Source organism: Scyliorhinus torazame, chromosome 13 (assembly GCF_047496885.1).
Source record: "Scyliorhinus torazame isolate Kashiwa2021f chromosome 13, sScyTor2.1, whole genome shotgun sequence".
Lineage (NCBI taxonomy): Eukaryota > Metazoa > Chordata > Chondrichthyes > Carcharhiniformes > Scyliorhinidae > Scyliorhinus > Scyliorhinus torazame.
In genome coordinates, this window is record NC_092719.1 from 82,621,661 (window position 1) to 82,645,855 (window position 24,195).

The window sequence follows — 24,195 nt, forward strand, 5'->3', positions numbered from 1 at the left end:
CCCCTTATTTATCAAAAACCTATCTAAGGGATGATGGTGAGAGGTTCAGCCAAGGGAATGCCATTAAAACTGAAGAGGTTAGATGCTCTTGTTGATGAGTGTTGCCTGGTACTTGTGTAGTGCAAATGTTAAGTTCCACTTACCAGCCCAAGCCGAGATGTTGTGCAGGACATGCTGTATGCGCTCACGGATTGCTCCATCATTTGAAAAATGAATGGATCTGAACATTGTTCAAATATACACAGCAAAATCTGCAGCTTATCACAGGGAATGCCACAGGGGGCCCCACCAGCAACATAATATAATCTAGATTATATAATAGATCACTGTAATTGTTAAGAAACACAGGACTCACCTTGAGCAATGTCCCAAAATTTGGAATTCCCTCCCTCAATCTAGCCTCCTTAAAACCTACCTCTGTGCTCAAGGGTTAGCACTACTGCATCACAGTTTCAGGGTCCCAGGTTCAATTCCAACCTCGGGCGACTGTGTGTGGAGTTTGCATTTTCTCCCCGTGTCTGCGTGGGTTTCCTCCGGGTGCTCCGGTTTCCTCCCACAGTCCAAAGATGTGCAGGTTAGGAGGATTGGCCATGCTAAATTGTCCCATAATGTCCAAAAGGTAGTTTGGGATACTGGGTTACCGGGATACGGTGGAAGCTTGGGCTTAAGTCGGGTGCTCTTGCCAAGGGCCGATGCAGACTGAATCGGCCAAAAGGCCTCCTTCTGCACTGTAAATTCTATGAGTCTATGCAGTACGTTCCTAAATTCTCTTCATATGGTTCGGTGTCATTTTGTTTGAGAATGCTCCTAAGAAGCACTTTGGGATATTAGATAAACACAAGATGTTTCGAGATCCATCAGTATAGATAAAATACAGAGCACCGATTTCACCACAAGCAATGCCACATGTTGTACCAGGAGACATAAAATTCTTTTAGATTGCTGTGCCTGACGAAGGGTCATAAACAGCGACCCGTACTTCCTTGCCCCACAAGTGCTGCCTCACATGTTGAGGGTTCCCAGTGAGTGCTGTTCCCAGCATCCATGGTATTTTGCTCTTTGTACAATAGCCATAGGCCACTAAGAAAAGTCACTAACAAAACTAACAAAATACAGAAATGCCAGTTTTAGTTTACTATGTTTTTTTTATCATTCACAAGTACACACAACTCATTTTTTGCTGCTGCTTTAATACTCAGAATCTTATTGCCATCATCCTAACATGTAGCTATATACAAACAGAGAAAACGTCACAGATTCCTTTCCTAATAAAATCAGTTACAATCTGTTTTAAAAAAATACAGCCAAAATAGAATTTACACTTGTAGTCTGATTTCAAGACATTTACAGGAGCATTTATACAAAAAGCACGGTTTGGGGGGGGGGGGGGGGGGGGGGAAGAGGAGACAGGGACGGGGAGAAATGTCAGAGGCGGGGGATACTGACGGTATAAAGATTGAGCTATCACTAGTGTATAACATATAGATATGGAATACAAAGCACTTCAAACTGGAGAGTACACTATCCTCAAGAGGGTTCAGGCTGCATCTCAATTAATGTGTATAATATATATATAACAAGTGACAGTAACGTTATACACAGCTTGGACAATTCGTAATTTTATGGCTAACACAGGAATATAAAAACGATTCATGATTGTCGTGGCAACAACTATAATTATCACGAGGTGATGAGCTTCCTCTGTTACCTGCATTACTAGCTGTTTCTCAAGTAATGGAATCGTTTAGCTTTTGGGATCAGTTAGCAACTGGTGAATCAAACGGTGCAATTTAAAATCAATGACATTCGCTTCAGTGGTTTGCCTCCTCAGCCAAAGTGCTTAGTCAAACCTTTTATGGAAGGAACACATTTCATTAATATAGACTAACAATTGCATTGTCCTAATGTAATTTTATGTGGTTTTAGAATATGCCCCGAAAGGGAATAAACTTGCTTTTGGGAACATGCAAGAGACCCGATTGTGTACTACACAGGATGGGAGCGGGGAAGTGGGAGGGAGGGGGGCTTAAAGAATCAGACACAAAGGAGTTTTTAAATTATATATATTTTTTTATACAAAATAGTCAACTTAAGTTATCCTGCAAAAGCTGGTGAGAAAGCTAGCAACAGTCAGAAGTTTCATTTGATACCGCTTCAATTATTACCACCCATCCTCCCTCCCGCACCCTCCCATTTCACAAACCAAAAAGAACCCTGTCCTCCCCTTCAAAGAAAAACACACAATGCAGATTCTGGTTGATGGAAATTTGCAGCAGGTTAAGAATGCTGAATGAAAAAAGCTTCCTTCAATGTAACCAATGTCAGTAGTGAAGGGAAGCCAACCAACAAACAACATGCCACATATCTCTTGTTCCTCAATACTAGCCTTTCGTTCACTTCCACGTATCTAACAGGACTTTCTGTAAAATTCTAAAGTTGAATACTGTAAACCACAATTTGTACAGAAAACATGTATTTGCGAATGGCATTCCGTCAAACATTTTGATGCAGGTAAAGTTTCCACTATCGCACAGCAGGAAACATTGCTGCAACACTAAAAACTGGCTAAACCTGTAACTGTACAGACTAAACACCTATCAACCATTTCCATTTTATTGGAACATAAATTTGAAATCAGTTACTGTGTTTGAGGAAATATTAGCACAAAGAAAACGAGTGCAGCCCAAGATTGCCAGGATTTGTACCCACTAAAGGGACTTTTCCAGCAAATTTAAATGTGAAAATAGCAAATTGTATTAAAATTGAACGGTTTATGGTATCTGCCATTGATATTCTTTTCTGGGGAAGGGAAGTCCATTTTTCTCATGGACTCAGTCCATTGCTTGCTAAATCACAGATTATTGCTCTGCACTTACCGGACTTTTATCAGGGAAATGGTTGAAAAACAAACAGCTTTGGGATTGGGGGGGGGGGGGGGGGGGGGGCGAGGAACTGGGATATATAATGAGAATAAAACTTTGCATTATTGTTTTCTCGACAGCCAAAGTGCTACAGTAGGTTTCTTTTTACAGCTGCTTTCTAAACACATCCAATTCCTCGAGTCAAATCCATATTCTTCTAATTAGCACTTCTGTGCGTGATTTCAATACAAAAGTGAGACTGTTTCCTTGGGATGTTTACCAGCTGGGCCCGGCTGTGGATTCACTGAAGATCAGACAGGCTTCAGTGCGCTTACTATTATATGTCACTCTACAATGTACAGGACAACAAAATCTAACATTAGCTTGGCGTGGTAGTACTGCAAAATATAATTTGCTTTCCTGCTTTCCCTTATATTCTTATTCATTAAGAAGAATACAGAATGCGAGATACATCAGTAAAATTAAGCTACCAGATACAATTAGTTGTTTGATAAAGACAAATTTGTCAGCTAGTCATATAGTTGTCCAATATTTGCCCGAAAATGTGTGAATCCACATCTAAATGCTATGCGATATATAGGAACAGTCTCAGACATGCAACATCAGTGCTTTATCAATGTTAATGAAACATTAAATAAGCCCATATTTCTCAATTGACTGTCTAGTCAAATACAGTCCTATAAAAATTATTTTTAAAAAATTGGGGTAAACACAAATATATGATCATGGCGTTTTTCAACTCAAGCTGTACACTCATTCTGCAAACTGCAGAAACTAACAATTTTTAAAAAAGGAAGGGATCATTCATGGTCACTTTTTTTTATTACAACTGCTACCAAGCACAATTCATCAATGAAAAATATTCACAGTCTACTCTCCATGAATTGTTTTTTCTCGTTCTCTTCTTTTATAAAGACTACCCCGAGATTTCTTTGTACATGAACAACCTGCAATTGTCTCTCATTACTGAAAAAGGTGAAGAAGCTTCCAGCAGGGCACTGCGATTGTTCGTAGGTGTTAAGTCACACTGCAGACCCTGTGATCTGACTGTTGTACTCTGCAGTTTCCATTCGCAATATGTACGGTATTATACTGTCAATCTGCACATTTCCTATTAGTCCAGCAAAGAACAGTTCCTCAGTGATAGCAGAACTCATGAGTCGTAGTGCAGGCAATCTAAGAAGAAGTCTTGATAATCTAAAAAAAAAGAAACTAAATTATAATTATGTCAGCTAAAACCGTCATTATCCATGTTCCAAGGCACCTCAAGTCACATATGTTTGCTGCTTCTGCAAGGCATCTTTTGAATATACACTTTAGGAAAAAAAAAGCTTTTAAAAAATTCATTCATGGATTGCGGGCGTCGCTAGCTGTGCCAGCATTTATTGCCCACCCTGGTGGCATTTAAGAGTCAACCACATTGCTGTGGATCTGGAGTCACATGTAGGCCAGACCGGGTAAGGACGACAGATTTCCTTCCCTAAAGGACATTAGTGAACCAATGGGTTTTTAACGACAATTGACAATGATTTCATGCTTACCTTTAGACTTCGAATTCCAGATTTTTATTTAATTAAAATTTTACCATCTGCCATGGCTGGTTTTGAACCCGGACCCCCAAATCATGACTCTGGGTCTCTGGATTACTAATTTCCCAAATAGACCTTTTGAAGCATAGCCAGTATTGGAACAATGTCAATTTGCACATCACAAAGTCTCACAAACAGCAGTGAAATTACTAACTAGATAATCTGTTGCAGTGATGTTTAGCAAGAATTAAAAATGGTCACTGGGAGACTTGCTGCTCTTCCTCAAGTTGTGTCATGTGGGAAGACATGGGTTTGATTTAGAAACATCGAAAATAGGAGGAGTAGGCTACTAAGTCCTTTCATCTTAAATTACTGAAAAAAACTAGAATATGTGCTCAAGTCCTGAAGCACAATCTTCTAGCTCTTAGTAAGCCACATGCACAATACAACATTCCTCCAATTTGGGGTGCACCTTGGGATAAGTTGCAGTTCCTTTAGGCCTCACCAATATGATCCGGGATAAAACAGATAATAGTACAACTGAGCATTGAGAAAAAGATGAAATAGGTTAATACTTTTTGAGGTTAGAGCATTTCTCAGAACTTGGCCTGATGTACATATCCTGCCTTTGTTGGTTTGCTTCTTGTCTCCAAAGATCTCAGTATATAGAAATACTCACAGGGAGCCAGAATTCTAATGTTGTAGAACTACAACTTCAGCGCAACAAGCACTTTAACAAATTGGCTATTTCTTGAGAATTTAATTGTGCTGATGTAAATACTGTTTTCTGTCACAAGTGATTCCCTTTTCATACCATTTGTTTGACTTAATATACTCACAGCTTTCACTGCACTAATGCTTTGAACAAATAGGAACAAGCTGTTGGTTTTATTGCATTTCATTTTATGATGGAAGTTGGGAAAGCAGGTGGTGAAAAATAAAAGCCTGAAATGTTGCGATGTTCATAAAAAAATACAACGTCTTGGAGTTAATTGCTAACTTTGTTTGTGAGACAGCAAGTCGGGAAGTTACCTACCTTGTCGCGACTCAATACTGCCCCTCACAATCAATAGCAACAGCTCAATCATAACTGTTCTGTGAAATTGGATCATTGATCTCGTGCTACCCGCCCCCTTCCCACCCCACCTGTCTAGTGCATGTCAACAGAGGAACTGGAATGGACCTCTGGCCTCTTACCCCATTCATCAGATCATGGCTGATCATGCATCCTAACGCCACCTGCCATTTCTCACAGTAGTGCTGGCTCACAAAAATCAATCACAGATTTAAAATTATTAATTGAGCTAGGATTTATTGCATCTTGTGGGAGACAGTTCCACATTTCTACCACCCTTTGTGTGAAAAAAATGTTTCCTATCTTCTTTCCTGAATGGCCTTGCTGATTCTGCACTTTGGAAAAATAAAGGAGAGGAATATTATTCAAATGGAGAAAGGCTGCAGAAAACTGCAGCATAGAGAGATTTGGGGGTCCTTGTGCATAAATCACAAAGCGAACATGCAGGTTCAGCAGGCAATAGGGAAGACAATTGCTTGTTGGCCTTTATTTCAAAAGGAATGGAATATAAAAATGGGGAAGCCCTGCTAAATCTATACAAGGCACTAATTAGACTACACCTGGAATACTGTGAACAGCATTGGTCCCCTTATCTAAGGAAAAATATACTGGCATTGGAGGCAGTCCAGAGAAGGGTCACTAGGATGGTCCCAGATATGGAGGAATTTTCTTATGAGGAGAGGTTAAGTAGGTTGGGCCTGTACTCACTGGAGGTTAGAAGAATGAGGGGTGACTTTATTGAGACATGTCGGATTCTCAGCAGGCTTGACAGGGAGATGCTGAGAGGATATTTCCTCTTGTCGAAGTCTAGGACCAGAGGGCATTTCTCAGACTCAGGGGTCACCCATTTAAGACAAAAATGAGGAGGAATTTTTGCTGTCAACGGGTAGTGAATCTGTGGAATTCTTTACAGCAGAGAGCTGTAGAGGCTGGGTCGTTAACTATATTCGAGACTGAGACAGGCAGTTTTTTAATCAGTAAGGGAATCAAGGGTTATGGGGATAAGGTGGGAAAGTGGATTTGAGCATTATATCAGATCAGCCATGATCTCATTGAATGGCGGAGAAGACTTGATTGGCCGAGTGGCCTACTTCTGCTGCTGCATCTTCGGGTCTTGACCTAGATGCCCTCACTAGCAGAAAAAAAATCTTATCTGCCTAATCAATTCCTGTTAAATTTCTAAAAGCTTCAATCCAAGGCAAGCTAGTCTCCAGTGAGGAATTCAGAAGAAACAGAGAGTAGTTAGAATGTGGAATTTGCTATCACAAGGCATACATGAGGCAAATAGCATAGATGCATTTATGGGCAAGCGAGCTAAGATAAACATAGAGGGAGAAAGGAGTAGAAGGTTGTGCTGAAGGAGGGGGATGGGAGTAAGTTATAACGGCTAACTTCCCAATAACCTTTTTCATTTTTATATGTTTAATACATTGTAGTGACCTGTATACATGGACCCCTACATCTTTTTTGATCTCCACCGTTCCTAGCTTTTCACCATTTCAAAAAAAAGCTTGGATCTACCCTACGTTGGTCCAGTGAAATCCATCAGTTTTGTCCGTTCACTTAAGCCATCAATGTCCTTAATTTTACGTTGCTACCAACATTATTTAGTACGCTATCGACCTTTATGTCACTGGCAAACTTGGATATAAAACAGAGAATCCCAACGGCCGGAGAATTCTGGCCCTTATGTATATATGTTTCTACTCCAGTGTGCCCAGATAATGTTGCTAAATGTATCCCAAGGAGTCAGAGTAGGCCCATGATAGAAAAGTGAGTTGACACCCCTGTCCAATAGTATGTCCAAGTTTAATAGTTGAAATGAGATTACAGAAATTGACTCCATCATACCTGTAAGAATCATCTGGATAGGCTTTTGCTTCATAATCCTGAAGTTCCATATATGCTTTCTCTTGAAATTTATCAATCTGTGCTGCATTAATTAGGCCTGGATGATCTAAGGAAAACAAAATAACTAATCTTAAAATGTTGCACAGGTTTATGATCTAAAAAATGCTCATTCACAGCCTTAAATATTCAATTTTCAGCCAAGAAGAATGTAATGAGGAAAAATATAAATCACCAACATTCTCTCCTCCACGAACTCAAGGCACAAGCGAGGATAGGATTGATTATGTCAAAGGTTCTCAACTGGGACCTATAATCCCTTAAGGGCTCCATGAGAAAGTTTCAAGGGATCGCTTCTCGGCCTTTTGGCTAAGATCAAGTGTCTGTAGATTGAGCCTTTGGTTCAGATCTGGTATGTCTCTCTTGTGGGGACCAAGAATTGGATTCAATTTGAATTAGTTTTTTGGAGCAAGCGAGGAGCTGGATTAGGGGTTTGCCCCTGACCCACACTCTGAGCCCTGGCTTTGTAACTCAGTAAAGGTTAAAAAAAGAGAAAGTTTCAAGGGGTCCACCGCTAATAATTACAGGCTATAGATTCTCACTTGTAAATGAAAAGAGTCACAAAGTTGGCTACTCAGTGACATGTCTCTTCCCTGTAAGAAGGCATCATTTTTTCAAAAACAATTTAAAGTAAGATTCCCATGATGACCTTTCTCCAACCATCAGATGTATCCTCACCAATGTTGTTCCAAATGTTTTCATTTTCTGAACACAAACCTTTCACTGTCCGCTTCTTACATTTGCGAGAAGTTTATTAAAACAAATTCTCGGCTTCTTTAAAAAGCATGAAAAAGGGTTAAGTAGTTTGTAAAACTTGCTTTTAGCCTGTCTGTTTTTAATCAATAATTTTCTTTGGGAGAGAAACAAGCAATTTTCCCTTCCTTTATTCATTCATTCATTCAGCTTGCTGCCAACTATTATCACATTTTTAATATCAGTTATCTTTGAATACAAGTTTCAATGTTTTATCTTCGCTGATTTTTCTGTTATAAGAATCTGAATATCGTTTCAGAATTTATCTTTGTGAGAAGAAAAACAAAATACAGGGGCTCCAAAAAGAGCATAATCTTTAGCACCCGAGTAGTTAAAGTTCTTGGTGTGTTTGTATTTGCATTGAGGAGTGTCCACAAAACTAGTTGGACTACATAGAAAATATTTGTAGAGGAATATAGATAAGGCAACTGCTGGTATAAATAATGCCATATGTGGTATAGGAGCTCCAGTCTTAATGGTTAATCTATATAAATGACTCTGAATTAACTTGCTTTCGTTCACGATTGTGCATGCAGGTTAGTGTTGCGAGTCTCTTTGAGACCGATAACTTTCAGAAAGAGACAAATTTCCCAATGGAAATAACCAAAGGACAAAAATGTCACTTTTTAAGACTTTCACTGCAACAAGCAAACTAAGTCAACATAGGTCGAACATTAATTAACAGACATACATCAGACTAAAGAAAAGATACTTTTACATTGCCTATTGCAACCGAATAAGCATTGTGAAACATTTTTACTTTATTCCATGGTTTTGTCGGATATGTAGCATTAAAGAACAGTCCCAAAGTAACTCCTAGTTCTCCAGCAGAAATTCATTTCTCCTCCTACAACAAAACTTCCAGTGTCCATAACACCAGAGTTTTTCAGGATACAATTATCATCAGAAAGGCGCACGCCGACAACTCCCCCTTTCCTCAACTCACAACAGTCTTGACAATCCAGTATCCAACTCCTTTAATTAGTTCAGTTGGTTCTGGAAAAATGGTTTCCCCATACGGAAATTTATTTCGAATCTCCAATAATCCTTACAGGACAGCGAAGACCATTTCCTCAGCCTGCATCTCAGCACAGCTGTTCTTTATGTGAGATCCTGCGAAAGGTACTAATAATTGCCACTTGACTTAGATGTGTTTTCATTTGAATTATTCGCTACATAGCAACTGGATCACGTGGGCATTTCACCGAACTGAGATGTTTCGCGGGAATGCTAATTATATGTTCCTTTCCAGAATTCTGTTTTAATTTTGAGTTAAAGATGTTAAGTGCGGTCTTCATGACAATTTAGACATCTATTTTTGCATATTTTCACAAGAAAAATGAAAGCGGATGTGTTTTGGCAGTATAACCAAGGCATTGTTTTGCATTATATCCTATTATATGGGATGTCGACATTGACAATGTTATCTAATGCTGGTCTGTTTTTGGTTTCCCTGCATTATGGGAGATGGCCATTTCTTGTCGGTGTAGAGTCATGGTGCATTCTAACATGGCTGTGGAGTCGGATTGCTGCATGTCTTTCCACAGTGTGGGCAAGGATGAATTGTCTGTTTTTGTTGGGACGGACTTTTTTCTAGCTTGCCATTATTCTTATTTGCTTGTATTCTTCACTGATCAAAGGAAACAACACTCAAGATTGCTCCCCAGGTTGTTCTTTCATATGAATTTTTCTCCCAGTCTGTGGTGGACATGCCACATCTCCTGCATTTCATCTTCAAGGAGTCCTTGAAGCTTAATTTCAGCCTACTTTACAGGTGGTGTCCAAGTTAAAGTTGTGAATACGTGCCACCTGAGGGACTTGTCAGTCATGTGTATCACATGTCCATTCCATCTGAGCTGGACTACGAAGATGAGTGCTTCGATTCCAGACGTTTTTGCTCTTTGAAATACCTCAGTGTTGAGCACTTTGTCCCCTCATTTGATGCCCCGAATGTCATGATTGCATCTTGTGTGCAACCTATTCAACTGCTGAATATACCTGGAGTAGGTAGTGCATGTCTCAAAGTTATACAGGAGGGTAGATCTTATTACAGCTTTCTAACATTGCAGGTTTTGTTGCAAGTTTGACACCTTGCTTCCTCTGCAGTCTCTTGTGTAAATAGTGAGCTCGCTCTTTGACATTTTGCTCTCAGTGGAGACATTTATGGCTTCCAAGTTGAAGTTATTCACAGCTTTCAGGGTTGTGTCATTGATAGTTAAATAGTGTGGATTATAGTCCGAATCTAATAGCGATTGGCAGAGTATCTGTCTTAAGCTATATGGTTAACCCATAGTCATCAGCCACTTTTGAAAAACACTCATGATCCTTTGAAGGTCATGCTCTCAGTGACATGAAGGCACAGTCGTTGGCAAACAGCAATTCCTGGATCATCATCTCTGATGCTTTAGTTGAAGATTTAAGTTGTCTCAGCATGAAGAAATTGCCTTCTTTTCTGAATTCGATATACATTTCATCAACATTTCCGTTAAATGCTCCAGAAAGCACAGCAGCAAAGAATATACTGAACAGCACAGGGGCCATGACACACCCTTGCTTCACACTTGTTACATCAAACGGTCAGTATATTCACCAGTCAGTGACCATCATTCCGTGTGAAACTGCTGTATCAGATTTTCAACTCTATCAGGCCATCAACTTTCCACAAGGGGCTTCATTTTTTTTACTGTTCAAAGGCCTTTGTCAGGTCAACAAAGGCACAGCAAATCCCATCTGTTGTTTGTGGCATTGCTCTCCTATTTGCTGAAGGGTGCAGACTATGTCCCAAGTACCTCTGCCTTCCCTAAACCCACTTTAATTGACTTTCTGGCAATACACATCCTGCTATGTGGCTTACAAGTCGGTGCAGTAGAACGTTTTCTAGAATCTTACCAGCCATCTAAAACAGCAAGATTATTCTGCGGTTGTCACATACAGGATTGTGTCCTTTTTTTGTACAAGTGAAGAATCAAAGCAAATTTTAACTCCTCAGGAATGGTTTGCTGATCCCAAATTTTGTAAGATCATTGGGCAAATTTCATGGCTAGCTGGGGGGTTCCCCTGGGCTTGCAAATTTCTCCTCGGATCTTGTCTGAGCCTGGAGCTTCCCTCGGGGGTAGGAGTCTAATGGTTGTGTCAATTTCCATAACCCAGGGTTTGCGACCCAGGTTTTCATGATTGGGCCAGTCTGGAAGCTGGTCTATGGCTAGCCATTTACAATGGGCGGGCCATTAAGCACACGCCTAAAGTGCTCTTTGATAACTGTCCTGTCCATCAGGACAGATTTCCCGTCAGCACAAGAACATGCGAGTAGCTGTGTGAGGAAGGACTGTAACAACTTCAGTGCTAGAAATTCCTCATGTCGTGATCAGCATAGACTTGAAGCTCTTTGCTTGCCTGGCCTACTGTGTGTCTTGTATCCTGCACAGCTTCTATGTTTTAGTAGCAGGTGTATCTTTGTTTCCCAGCCATGCTGCACTTTTCTCCTATAGCAGTTTCTTAACCTGATCACTGTTTTCATCAAACCAATCTTGATAAATTCTTTGCCGTATTCCCAGGACATCATCGACAGCTTCCAGAACTGTCGATTTGAATGTTGACAATGCTGAATCAACATCATCACTTGGGTTTTCTTTAGAGGACAGTGCTTCGTCAAGTTTGAGCTGGAATTGTTCGCAGCACTCTGCAGACACCAGTTTCTGCAAATCTTGCTTTCTTTGGGGTCTAGTGCATGCTGGTCTTCATTTTGGTGGGAGCAAATTTCATCTTGAAGCATAGCATCCTGTGGTCTGTAGGACACTCTGTTCCTCTCATAACCCATGTGATCATCTTTTATGTTGCTCTGCCAAGTGATGATAAAGTCAATCTGATGCCAGTGTTTAGATCTTGGGTACATCTAAGTGTTTTGTACTGTGTTTTCTGTCGAAAGATGGTTGTTGATTGACATATTCCAGTGGGTGCAAAGACAGGAGAAATATAACATTGCTGTTGCATTTCTTCACACCTTTACTCCCTAAGCCAGATAGTCAGTGCCTACCCTTACATTGAAGTCCCCCATTACAATACTGATCCTCCTATGGAGTATTTGCAACAGCTCAGTCCAGTTCCTAAGTCTGATGACGACCATGAAACCATTGTCAACTGTCGTAAAAACCCATCTGGTTTACTAATATCCTTTAAGGAAGGAAATCTGCCATCCTCACCTGGTCTGGCCGATATGTGACTCCAGAGCTACAGCAATGTGATTCATTCTTAAATGCTCTTCTGAAAGAGCCTATCAAGCCACCCAGTTCAAGGGCAATTAGGGATGAGCAATAAATGCTTGCCCAGCCAGCGATGGCCACATCCCATGAATGAATGTTTAAAAAAGAATGTGTTCTCGCTATCCTCATTATTTGGACTGATAATTGTTGCATACTTGTTCACAAGAGATAGGCATAGAATCATGAGGTGATTGTTTATGCCTCTATGGAGAGTGTCCAAACGTTTTGTTACGCCAGACTTGCTGGCAAAGACGACACCTGCCTCGCGTCTCTCACTCTGTATTGCCTACCCAGAAGAATGTGGTGCCGGCTGATAGCTTTATCAGCTGGCCCGCCTCTATTAGTTGGGTTTCACTAAAAGCAGTAATGTCAATATTGAATCGTGACAGCTCCCACCAACCAGAGCAGTTCTGCGCTGGGGTTGGGAACTGTTGTCTTTATCAAGTAGAATTTATATGTTCTTTTTGTCGCATCTACGATATACTGTAGTGTGTAGATGAATACTAAAGGAGTGCATTTCGGGATATAATGGATTGTGTGTGAAGAAGTCTGTAAGGCTTTCACACATGTGCACATGAGTTGATTACAATGGAGATGGATTGCACTTGGCTAGTCCCATTCTCTCGGTCTTGCACATCTGCTCCCGGTGGCTTAACAACTCAAGACAATTGGAGATGTTGTTGACTGCAATGGATGATCTGCTGCACCTTTTGTGCCCATGCTGATGAGCTTCACAGCTGTCCATATAGCTGTGCTGTGATGGTTTGCGTATGCACCATTTCCTCTGCTACATCCATCAACACTGCTCTTACTGTATACTTGGAAAAGAGTGATTGGAGATAGAGAGTCTGCTTCACATGCTACCCTCACCTGGCTTTGTCTGCAAACCAACGCGGTTACTGGGGTTTGGTTGCTGCCATGCACAAGCAGCCCATGGGGCCACAGGTGAGAGCTGGGTGAATGTCGCAGACCATATGCAGTTATCCATCCAATGGAGTAGGATGCAGCTTACACCTGCAGAAGGGACTATCCGACACCCCAAGCACATGGATATTAGTGGCCTAGTTAGGTCTGTGGTTCGCTGGCCCCTGCTAAGTTGAATACCAGTAAGTGTTCCTCCAACATCTGTTGGAAAATAAGCCAGCCAAGATTTCCACGCCAGATTGCCATCCAGCAATCCCTGCTGGGAAATGTAAAAGGGCAGAGTCACCTTGGCTATGGTGCAACTGAATACAGTACTACTGCTTCTGCAGCACTGAATATGTTGCAGTACTCAAGTAAAAGTGAGTTTATAGGAATGTCCTCAATGAAAACCAAGGATGAACACTGGTCATGACAAACAAAACACGCTGTCTAAGATACCTCCAGAGCCGAAAAAAATTGCTGCTCAGCAGCAGATTTCACATTCAGAGAAGCAATAAGAAATACACGTTTGATTGTATATCTAATTTTTATGCAGAAAAAAAGTACTAGTATTTCAGGGATCTGTTGAATTTTTATAATGTGGGATGGATCCTGAAAAGCAAACGATTGAGTACCCCCTCCACCCCGCACCGGTATAAACCATTGAGAACTTTTTACAGACAGCACTGGCATCCATAAATATCTATGGGAAATGAAGAATGAAGACAATTAAGGGGTAATGTGACAAAGTAGCACACCAAGAGCAGCAAAATGGCACATTTATGATTTGCAAGTTAATATTCGGATTAGCTTTACATGTACATGAAGATCTGTGCTCAGGCTACAAATTCATAAAACTGATCCATATATAATAATTTACAAAAATGGTAATTAGGAACATTTATACCAGATTAAATAATTTAAACTTTCCCTTGAAATGAATTAAAATAATTTGCTGTCAGATCAAGAAGTCAAAACTCTAACAGGACTAGACAGGCTAGATGCAGGAAAGATATTCCCGATGGCAGGGAAGTCCAAAACCAGGGCCTGAGGATAGGGGGTAAACCATTTAGGACTGAGATGAGAAGAAATTTCTTCACCCAGAGAGTGGTGAGCTTGTGGAATTTGCGACCACAGAAAGCAGTTGAGGCCAAAACATTACATGTTTTCAAGGAGTCAGATATAGCACTTGGGATTACATGGATCAACGGATATGGGGGGAAAAAGAGGAACAGGTTAAAAAAAAAACCACAAACATAGAAACCAGGAGCAGAAGTAGGCCATTCGGCCCTTCGAGCATTCTCCGCCATTCAATATAATCATGGCTGATCCTCAATCTTAATTCCTCATTCCCACTTTATCCCCATACCCCTTGATCATTAAAATCTAAAACATTATCTCTTTTTAAAAAAAAATTCCAATTGAGAGGTAATTTAGCGTGGTCAATCCACCTACCCTGCACATCTTTGGGTTGTGTGAGTGACACCTACAGAGACATGGGGAGAATGTGCAAACTCCACACGGACAGTGATCCGGGGCCAGGATCGAACCCTGGTCCTCGGCTCTGTGAGGCAGCAGTGCTAACCACTGCACCACCATTCCGCGCAGCTATCTCTTTCTTAAATACATTCAGTGACTTGGCTCCCACAGCCTTCTTTGGTATAGAATTCCACAGGATCACCATCCTCTAAGTGAAGACATTTTTCCTCATCTCAGTCTGAAATGGTCTACCCATTATCCTGAGACTGTGTCCCCTGGGTCTAGATTCCCCAACCAGGGAAAACAGGTTACGGAGTTGGATGATCAGCCATGATCATAATGAATGGCGGAGCAGGCTTGAAGGGCTGAATAGCTCTTGTTTCTATTTTCTGTGTTTCTATGAATTGAATACAAAAGTAGGGAGATTATGCTCCAGTTATACAGGGCACTGGTGAGACCACATTTGGCGTACTGTGTACAGTATTGCCCTCCTTATTTAAGAAAGGATGCAAATGCACTGGAAGCAGTTCAGAGAAGGTTGCTAGACTAATACCTGGAATGGATGAGTTGTCTTATGAGGAAAGGTCGGACAGGCTAGGCTCGTTTCCGCTGGAGTTTAGAAGAGTAAGAGGTGATTTGATTGCAACATACAAGATCCTGAGGAGTCTTGACAGGTTGGATGTTGAGAGGATGCTTCCTCTTTTGGGAGAATCTATGACTAGGGATCACTGTTGAAAAATAAAGGGTCACTCATTTAAAACATCTTTGCAACTCTCTTTGTGAAAAGATACTGGTATCAGAGTCTTTGAATATTTTTAAGGCGGAGCTGGATAGATTCTTGGTAAGCAAGTGGTGATAGGCTCTCGTCGGTCGGGGCGATGCAGATTTGAGGTTACTATCAGATCAGCCATGATCTTATTAAAATGGCAGAGCAGCCTCGAGGGGCCGAATGTCCTTTTCCTGTTCCTTGTTCATATGTTTGTATGTTAAAGTCACTCTCGCTCATTGATCGCACCGTTTTTATAGACTTGAGCTTTCCTCACCTGGGCTAAAGAGGACAATTGCCTTCAGGTAGGCATACTCGTATCCATCCAGGGATAGTTTAACCATGCTGTTACAGAACTCCTGCAGTTTCCAGATGTGCTCCATCACCACTTTGACACGGTCTGCTGACAATTTATCTGTTCATTAAAAAACAGCACAACAAACAATATTCTTATCAGCATGACACATCCTAAAACTGAACTGAAAGGAGAACAGAAACCTCACTGCAAAATGGAGATGATCAGTCTTCCCCAGTGCACATTTTTCATTGATGGCCAAGTTTCACCACTGCCCCCATTATTGTTCTGAATTTACACTCTCCTGTGAAACACTCTCCATTCCCCTAAGTCTCTTGCAGTCTATCCTACTTTAGAATGGAAGCTTTCAGTGTTAGAAATTATAGGCATGAGTCTGAGATTTACGATATGGTGCAGCACCCTGGAATGTTAAACCACTGCACCAACACTAAATGTTTCCCAGTGATTCCCAAAATAAACCGTGCAGGATGAGATAACCAATCACCAGGAAGCTGATTCATCAACACTTTTGTACAAGTGAAAATTAATTTGTTGGACTTAATTTAATTGGAACTCGAGCAGTTTCTGTCTCACAATCCACCCTCTCCTCTCCACGTTAATTTAAGATGGCTACAATATCCCACTGGCTACAGCAGTGGACCAGCAACTCAGCAGGTGTAGGTTCAACTCCACCCTGGCAAGTTGTGAATTTGAATTTTTCACATTTTGGGCCAGGGTTGAGCACTTTCTAGTGAAAGCCCAGTTGGTTCACCATGTGCTTCGGGGAATAGGACCTGCCACAGTTACTGCTCTGCCCTACAGGTAACTCAAGTCCCACAATATGTGGTTGATTATTAACACCTTCTCTTCAGGTCTCCCAGTCCCACTCTGAATTAGACAATGGGGAGATCTCCTGATCTCAGGCCTCTCCCAGTGCCATTATGAATGACCTAGGATAAATCTATTTAAACGTTAGTGCATAGTGAATGACAGGACACCTGTGCTCTATCACTCCACGATATAGCATTCCAGGGCGCACCTGCATTTTATGATTTTGCTGCAAAGGGGTTTGGGGGATTCTAAGGTCGTGAAATGAGCTTTAGGAATAGGAGTTTGCATTCAGCTGCTCGAGGCCATCGCAGTCAGTTAGATCATGACTAACCTGTACTATAACTCCATTTACAAGACTTGGATCTTAGTGCCATGATGACTAGCCTCCAGCAACTATAACCATATTTCTGTACAAAATAGAACTTGAACCAGTGGAGGTTTTTCGGATTCCCATTGAGTCCAGTTTTACCAAAATTTAATGGGTGGTGGTGATTGCCACTCTATCACCCAAAGAGTTGACTGCCCGCAGCCATTTAATGCCCTGAGTGTTAATTCGCTGGAGGGGAGACGTGCGCCCCTCCTGCCTCTGATGGCTGCTAGCCAATTGCGAATGGTGTGTGTCACTGTTGGGATGACAAGCAGCTAAGTCCAGAGTCTCACAGCAGGAAATGGAATTGGAGAGAGAGCCTGGGAGGGAGCTCCAGTGAGTGGGGGCAGCAAGGAAGGCAGCCCAGTCTCCGCTGTCTGAGGCCAGAGCAGGATGACCTGTTAGAGTTTACCTGTTGGAGTTTCCCTGCTGTCCCCGAATTCTGCCCTATTGCTTTAAAACCGAGGCGAAGGCAGGAAACCTTTCATTATAAATGAAATGAAAAGTTATGGTCCAGTACATTTCCCTGGGTGGCACCACTATTCACATGCTGGAATACATATCCAATATTCCTACTCTCTCCCTCTCCTCCCGACCCATATGAATGGATTTCCTCCAATTCCACGTGTTCTCAGTTTAGGTAACCGTCTCTTATTCAACACAGGGCCTTGGTGAGACCACACCTGGAGCATTATGTGCAGTTTTGGTCTCTTTATCGAAGAAAGGATATACTGGCCATTGAGGAACTGGCAGCGAAGGTTCACCAGATTAATTCCAGGGATGGTAGGATTTTCTATGAGGAGAGATTGGGTCGACTGGGCCTGTATTCAGAACACTGAGAGGGAATCTAATTGAAATGTATAAAGTTTGGACAGGGCTGGACAGATTGGATGCAGGAATGTTGTTTCCTCTGGTTGGGGGGGATCAAGAACAAGGGGTCACAATCTCAGGATATGGGATAGGTTGTTCACGACTGAGATAAGGAGAAGCCTCTTCACTCAGAGGGTGGTGAACCTGTGGAATTCTCTACCACAGAAAGCTGTGGAGGTCAAGTCACAGAATATATTTAAGAAGGAAATAGATAGATTTCTAGACTCAAAGGTTGTCATTGGGTATAGAGAGAGCGTGAGAGTCTGGTTTTGAGTTAGAGGATCAGCCACGAGCATATTGAATGGCAGAGCAAACTTGAAGGGCCGAATGCACTACTCCCGCTCCTATTTTCTATGTTTCTATGAATGCCGTTTCAAAGTCAACAAAAGTAACATTCATAGGCACTCCCTTAATAACCTTGAAGGATTCACCTAGGCTCAAGTTAGCGTGACGTATCTGTTACAAATCCATACTGGCTGTCCGTGATCAGTTCATATTTGTCCAAATGTTCAGTTACACTATCACTAAAAACAGATTCCAGTAACTTCTCCACAACACACATATCCAAACTTGCACCAAGTCCCACTCACCCATCATCCTTGTGCTCATTGGCTTACTGGTCCAGTAATGCCTCTATTTTAAATTCTCATCCTTCATTTTAAATCCCTCCATGGTCTCATCCCTTCCCATCTCCTATCACCCTCCAAGAACTCAGTTTCTCGAATTCTGGTCTTTTGAGCATCCCCAATTATTATCACGCTACCACTGGCCATCTCAGTCACAAGCTCCAGAAATCCATTTCTAAGTCTCTTAGCTCCTTAAGTCACTCCTCCTTTCAGCTCTTTAAAACCTAGCTCCTTGATTAAACTTTTGGTCACCTGTTCTAATATCTCATTTGGCTCAATGTGAAAGTTTAATTGATAATGTTCCTGTCGGTGGCAGCACAGTGGCTAGCACTGCTACATACGGCACTGAGAACCCAGGTCCGATCCCGGCCCTGGGTCACTGTCTGTGTGGAATTTGCACATTCTCCCAGTGTCTGTATGGGTTTCGCCCCCACAACCCAAAGATGTGCAGGTTAGGTGGATTGGCCATGCTAAAGATTGCCCCTTAATTGGGAAAAAAAATAATTGGGTACTCAATGTATTTTAAAAAAGATAATGTTCTTGTGAAGTACCATTGAAGAAGCAATATAAATGTGTGGATTATTGTTAGATTAATAGGTCTTAAAAAAATCCCACTTCACCTCTCCTACTCTTCTTAAATGATGGGATGATGTGGGCAATTTTCCAACCCAAGGAGACAATTTCTAAATCATGATTATGACTAAAGCATCTGCAATTTCCTTCCTTACTTCTTTTAATACACTGGAAACCATCAGGTTCTGGAGATCTCATTATTTTCTCCACTATCATTTTATAAAAGCTCAGCAGTAAATCTAGTAAGTTCTTCCCTTAGTTTATTTTTATTTCCACTCAGACCTGTGGCACTGTATTCTCATCCTCTAGTGAAGGTCAATACAAGGTAATTAGTTAGCAGGTTGACTTTTTCCTTACTTCCAATTACAAAATCACAAGCGCTGTAAAGGGGCCACATTAGCCACAGCTATCTGCTTTCCCTTAAAACATTTGTGGAAACCGTTTCTGGTGTCCTTGGTGTCTCTTGCAAATTTATTTTCTCAATTGCTTTTTGCGGCTCTTGCTACATTTTTTTATTGCTTTTCTGTTCCTTCAGTTTGAGTTTCAGTTTCCATCATTCTTTGCATTTGTGCAGACATTTAACTCTATAAGCAAATGTTTATTTTCTTTACGACCATATAGTACAGTCTTCAGTGGTACATTAAATGAAGTGTCTAAATTATTCTCGCACATGCCCACATCAAGTTTGAAGAACAGCTCTCTGCCTACCTTGCTGGAGACTTGTTTGCAGATGGTTGACAATTGCTGTGAGTATGGTCGATAAATTCATCACTTGGGAACACTGGGCCAGACCAAGAGTAAAGAGTTCATTCCAACAAGCGCGCACCAAAGCAGTATTATTGTCTGGCCTGTGGAAACAAGATAGATTCTTAAACCTAAAATAAAACGATGACAAAGAACTAAAACCTTTTCATAATGAACTGATAAATTTCTACAATTTATTATTAATGTTAACCTGAATTTGTTGGCTCATTGGGCAAACGTAGCTCTGATCTTTACAGATTGAAATATCCCAGCATGCATCACTGGTTCAAGGTCACACTTCAACATATTGGATTTGTTTTTTAAAAAATATATTTTATTCAAATTTTTCGGCCAAACAATACAAAGGTTTTCCTTTTTACAACAATAAAACAATATAAATAACAGTGACCGTTTTCACAAATAAATAAATAATATATAAATTAAATGGAAACTACCATAACAAAAATAATAACTCTCCAGATCAATCCAATATACATATCCAAGTACAACTATCTATACAAAAACACCCCTGAGGACCCACCCGAGCCCCCCCCCCCCGGGTTGCTGCTGTTACCTTCCCATTTCCTTTATCGTTCTGCGAGGTAGTCAATGAACGGTTGCCACCGCCTGGTGAACCCTTGAGCCGAACCCCTTAGTGCGAACTTTATCCGTTCTAGTTTTATAAACCCTGCCATGCCATTTATCCAGGTCTCCACGTCCGGGGGTTTGGCTTCCTTCCACATAAGCAATATCCTTCGCCGGGCTACTAGGGACGCAAAGGCCAAGACATCAGCCTCTTTCGCCTCCTGCACTCCCGGCTCTTCTGCAACCCCGAATATAGTCAACCCCCAGCCTGGCTCGACCCGGACCCCCACCACCTTTGAAAGCACCTTTGCCACCCCCACCCAGAACCCCTGCAGTGCCGGGCATGACCAAAACATGTGGGTGTGGTTTGCTGGGCTTCTCGAGCATCTCCCACACCTATCCTCTACCCCGAAAAGTTTACTGAGCCTTGCTCCGGTCATATGCGCCCTGTGCAAAACCTTGAATTGTATCAGGCTTAGCCTGGCGCACGAGGACGACGAGTTTACCCTACGTAGGGCATCAGCCCACAGCCCCTCCTCAATCTCTTCCCCCAGCTCTTCTTCCCATTTCCCCTTCAGCTCATCCACCATGATCTCCCCCTCGTCCCTCATTTCCCTGTATATATCCGACACCCTACCATCCCCCACCCATGTTCCTGGGATCACTCTATCTTGAATCTCCTGCGTCGGGAGCTGCGGGAATTCCCTCACCTGTTGCCTCTCAAATGCCCTCAGTTGCATGTACCGAAATGCATTCCCTTGGGGCAACCCATATTTTTCCGCCAGCGCTCCCAGACTCGCAAACATCCCGTCTACGAACAGATCCCTCAGTTGCACAACCCCAGCTCTCTGCCATGCTCCGAATCCCCCATCTATTCTCCCCGGGACAAACCTATGATTATTTCTTATCAGGGACCGCACCGAGGCTCCCGTCCTTCCCCTATGTCGTCTCCACTGCCCCCAAATTTTTAGCGTTGCCACCACCACTGGACTTGTGGTGTATTTCTTCGGGGAGAACAGCAACGGTGCCGTCACCAGTGCTTGTAGGCTGGTTCCTTTGCAGGACGCCATCTCCAATCTCTTCCACGCCGCTCCTTCCCCTTCTCCCATCCACTTACACACCATTGAGATATTTGCGGCCCAGTAGTATTCACTTAGGCTCGGTAGTGCCAGCACCCCCCCCCCCCCCCATCCCTGCTACGCTGCAAGAACCCCCTCCTCACTCTCGGGGTCTTCCCGGCCCACACAAAACTCATGACACTTTTCTCAATTTTCTTGAAAAAAGCCTTCGTAACCATCACCGGAAGGCACTGAAACACAAAAAGGAATCTCGGGAGGACCACTATTTTGACCGCCTGCACCCTACCCACCAGTGACAGGGGCACCATGTCCCATCTCTTAAAATCCTCCTCCATCTGTTCCACCAATCTTGTTAAATTAAGCCTATGTAAGGTTCCCCAACTCCTGGCTATCTGAATCCCTAAGTACCGGAAATCTCTTGTTACCTTCCTCAGCGGTAAATCATCTATTCCCCTGCTCTGTTCCCCCGGATGCACCACAAACAACTCACTGTTCCCCATATTCAATTTGTACCCCGAAAATTCCCCAAACTCCCTGAGTCATCCCCTCCACTGGGTCCGCAACATACAGCAATAAATCATCTGCATACAAAGATACCCGGTGTTCTTCTCCTCCCCTGAGTACTCCCCTCCACTTCCTGGAGCCCCTCAGTGCTATGGCCAGGGGCTCAATCGCCAATGCAAACAGTAACGGGGACAGGGGACACCCCTGCCTCGTCCCTCTATGAAGACGGAAGTAGTCAGACCTCTGCCTGTTCGTGACCACACTCGCCACCGGGGCCCTATACAGCAGCTGTACCATCCAATGAACCCTTCTCCAAAACCAAATCTCCTCAGCACCTCCCACAGATAATCCCACTCCACTCGGTCGAATGCTTTCACGGCGTCCATCGCCACCACTATCTCCGCCTCCCCCTCTGGTGGGGGCATCATCATTATCCCTAGCAACCTCCGTATGTTCGTGTTCAGCTGTCTCCCCTTAACGAACCCAGTTTGATCCTCGTGGACCACACCCGGGACACAGTCCTCTATCCTCGTCGCCATCACCTTGGCCAGGAGCTTAGCATCTACATTTAAAAGGGAAATGGGCCTGTAGGACCCACACTGCAGCGGGTCTTTTTCCTTCTTCAAAAGGAGCGATATCGTCGTCTCCGACATAGTCAGGGGCAACTGCCCCCTTTCCCTGGCCTCATTAAAGGTTCTCGTCAAAAGCGGGGCCAGTAGGTCCATATATTTCCTGTAAAATTCCACCGGGAATCCATCCGGTCCCGGGGCCTTCCCCGCCTGCATGCTCCCAATCCCTTTTACCACCTCCTCCATCTCAATCTGTGCTCCCAGTCCCGCCCTCTCCTGCTCCTCCACCTTCGGGAATTCCAGCTGATCCAGGAAACACCTCATTCCCTCCTTCCCTTCCGGGGGCTGAGCCTTATATAACCTCTCATAGAATGCCTTGAACACCCCGTTCACTCTCTCCGCTCCCCGTTCCATCTCTCCCTCCTCATCTCTCACCCCACCTATCTCCCTCTCTGCTCCCCTCTTCCTCAATTCCTCGACCGGTCCAGCCCTGGATCAAGCACCGTATTGAAGTTTCCCCCCATTACCAACTTTCCCGCCTCCAGGTCCGGGATACGTCCCAACATACGCCTCATAAAATTTGCATCATCCCAGTTCAGGGCATAAGCGATCACCAGAACCACCGCCTCCCCTTGCAATCTGCCACTCACCATCGCATATCTACCCCCACTATCCGCCACTATGGTCTTTGCCTCAAACAGTACCCGTTTCCCCACTAAGATAGCCACCCCCCCTATTCTTCGCATCTAAACCCGAATGAAACACCTGTCCCACCCATCCTTTACGTAGTCGGACCTGATCTATCAGTTTCAGATGCGCCTCCTGCAACATAACCACATCTGCCTTTAATTTCTTTAGGTGTGCGAGTACCCGTGCCCTTTTGATCGGCCCGTTCGGCCCTCTCACGTTCCACGTGATCAGCCGGGTTGGGGGGCTCTTTACCACCCCCCCCCCCCCCCTTGTCGACTAGCCATCCCCTTTTTTAACCCAGCTCCTCACCCGGTTCCCACGTACCCGTATATCCCCCCGACGGTGCCCTCCCGCCTCGACCACCCCATCCCATAACAGCTCCCCCTTCTCCTTAGCAGCAGCAACCCAGTTAACCCCCCCCCCTCCGCTAGATCCCCCTCTAACGTAGTTGCACCCCCCATGTTGCTCCCAGAAGTCAGCAAACTGTGGCTGACCTCGGCTTCCCCCCTTGTCCTCGGCTTCCACTGTGCGAGGCCCCCCCCTTCCTGCGTCCCTGTTCCCGCCATAATTACCATGGCGCGGGAACAAAGCCCGCGTTTCCCATTCGGCCCAGCCCCTAATGGCCGGCGCCCACAGTTCCTCATGCTCCTCCCCCCCCCCCCCCAAACATGGGGGAGAGAAAAGTTACAGGATCACAAAATTAACAAATTGAAAAATCATCCCCCCCCCCCCTCCCCTTCCATAATCACCCCACCACTTTGTCCCAAAAGCTCTTTCTCTCGCCAGACTATTCCAGCTTCTCGTCCACAATGAATGTCCACGCCTCTTCTGCCGTCTCAAAGTAGTGGTGCTTCCCTTGGTGTGTGACCCACAATCTCGCCGGTTGCAACATTCCAAACTGGACCTCC

The 24,195-nt window shown here is 43.3% G+C and overlaps 1 protein-coding gene and 1 pseudogene across 15 annotated transcripts in view; one reads left to right on the forward strand and one right to left on the reverse strand.

Annotated features, from left to right (window-relative positions):
• Positions 1-1,115: 1,115 nt before the first annotated feature.
• Positions 1,116-24,195, reverse strand: part of nr2c1 (nuclear receptor subfamily 2, group C, member 1) — a 172,465-nt gene continuing 149,385 nt past the window's right edge. For 13 of the 15 annotated variants that reach the window (XM_072471898.1, XM_072471908.1, XM_072471893.1 and 10 more), the window contains 4 exons: positions 19,825-19,964; positions 15,832-15,969; positions 7,338-7,443; positions 1,116-4,079 (listed from right to left, as the gene is read on the reverse strand). In XM_072471898.1, coding sequence (XP_072327999.1) covers positions 3,905-4,079; positions 7,338-7,443; positions 15,832-15,969; positions 19,825-19,964 — 559 coding nt within the window. In that variant the 3' untranslated portion in view covers positions 1,116-3,904. The remainder of the gene's footprint in view (positions 4,080-7,337; positions 7,444-15,831; positions 15,970-19,824; positions 19,965-24,195) is intronic. The other 2 variants (XM_072471907.1, XM_072471902.1) reach the window with 2 other exon arrangements.
• On the forward strand, positions 7,684-7,895 carry LOC140388705 (U2 spliceosomal RNA; annotated as a pseudogene).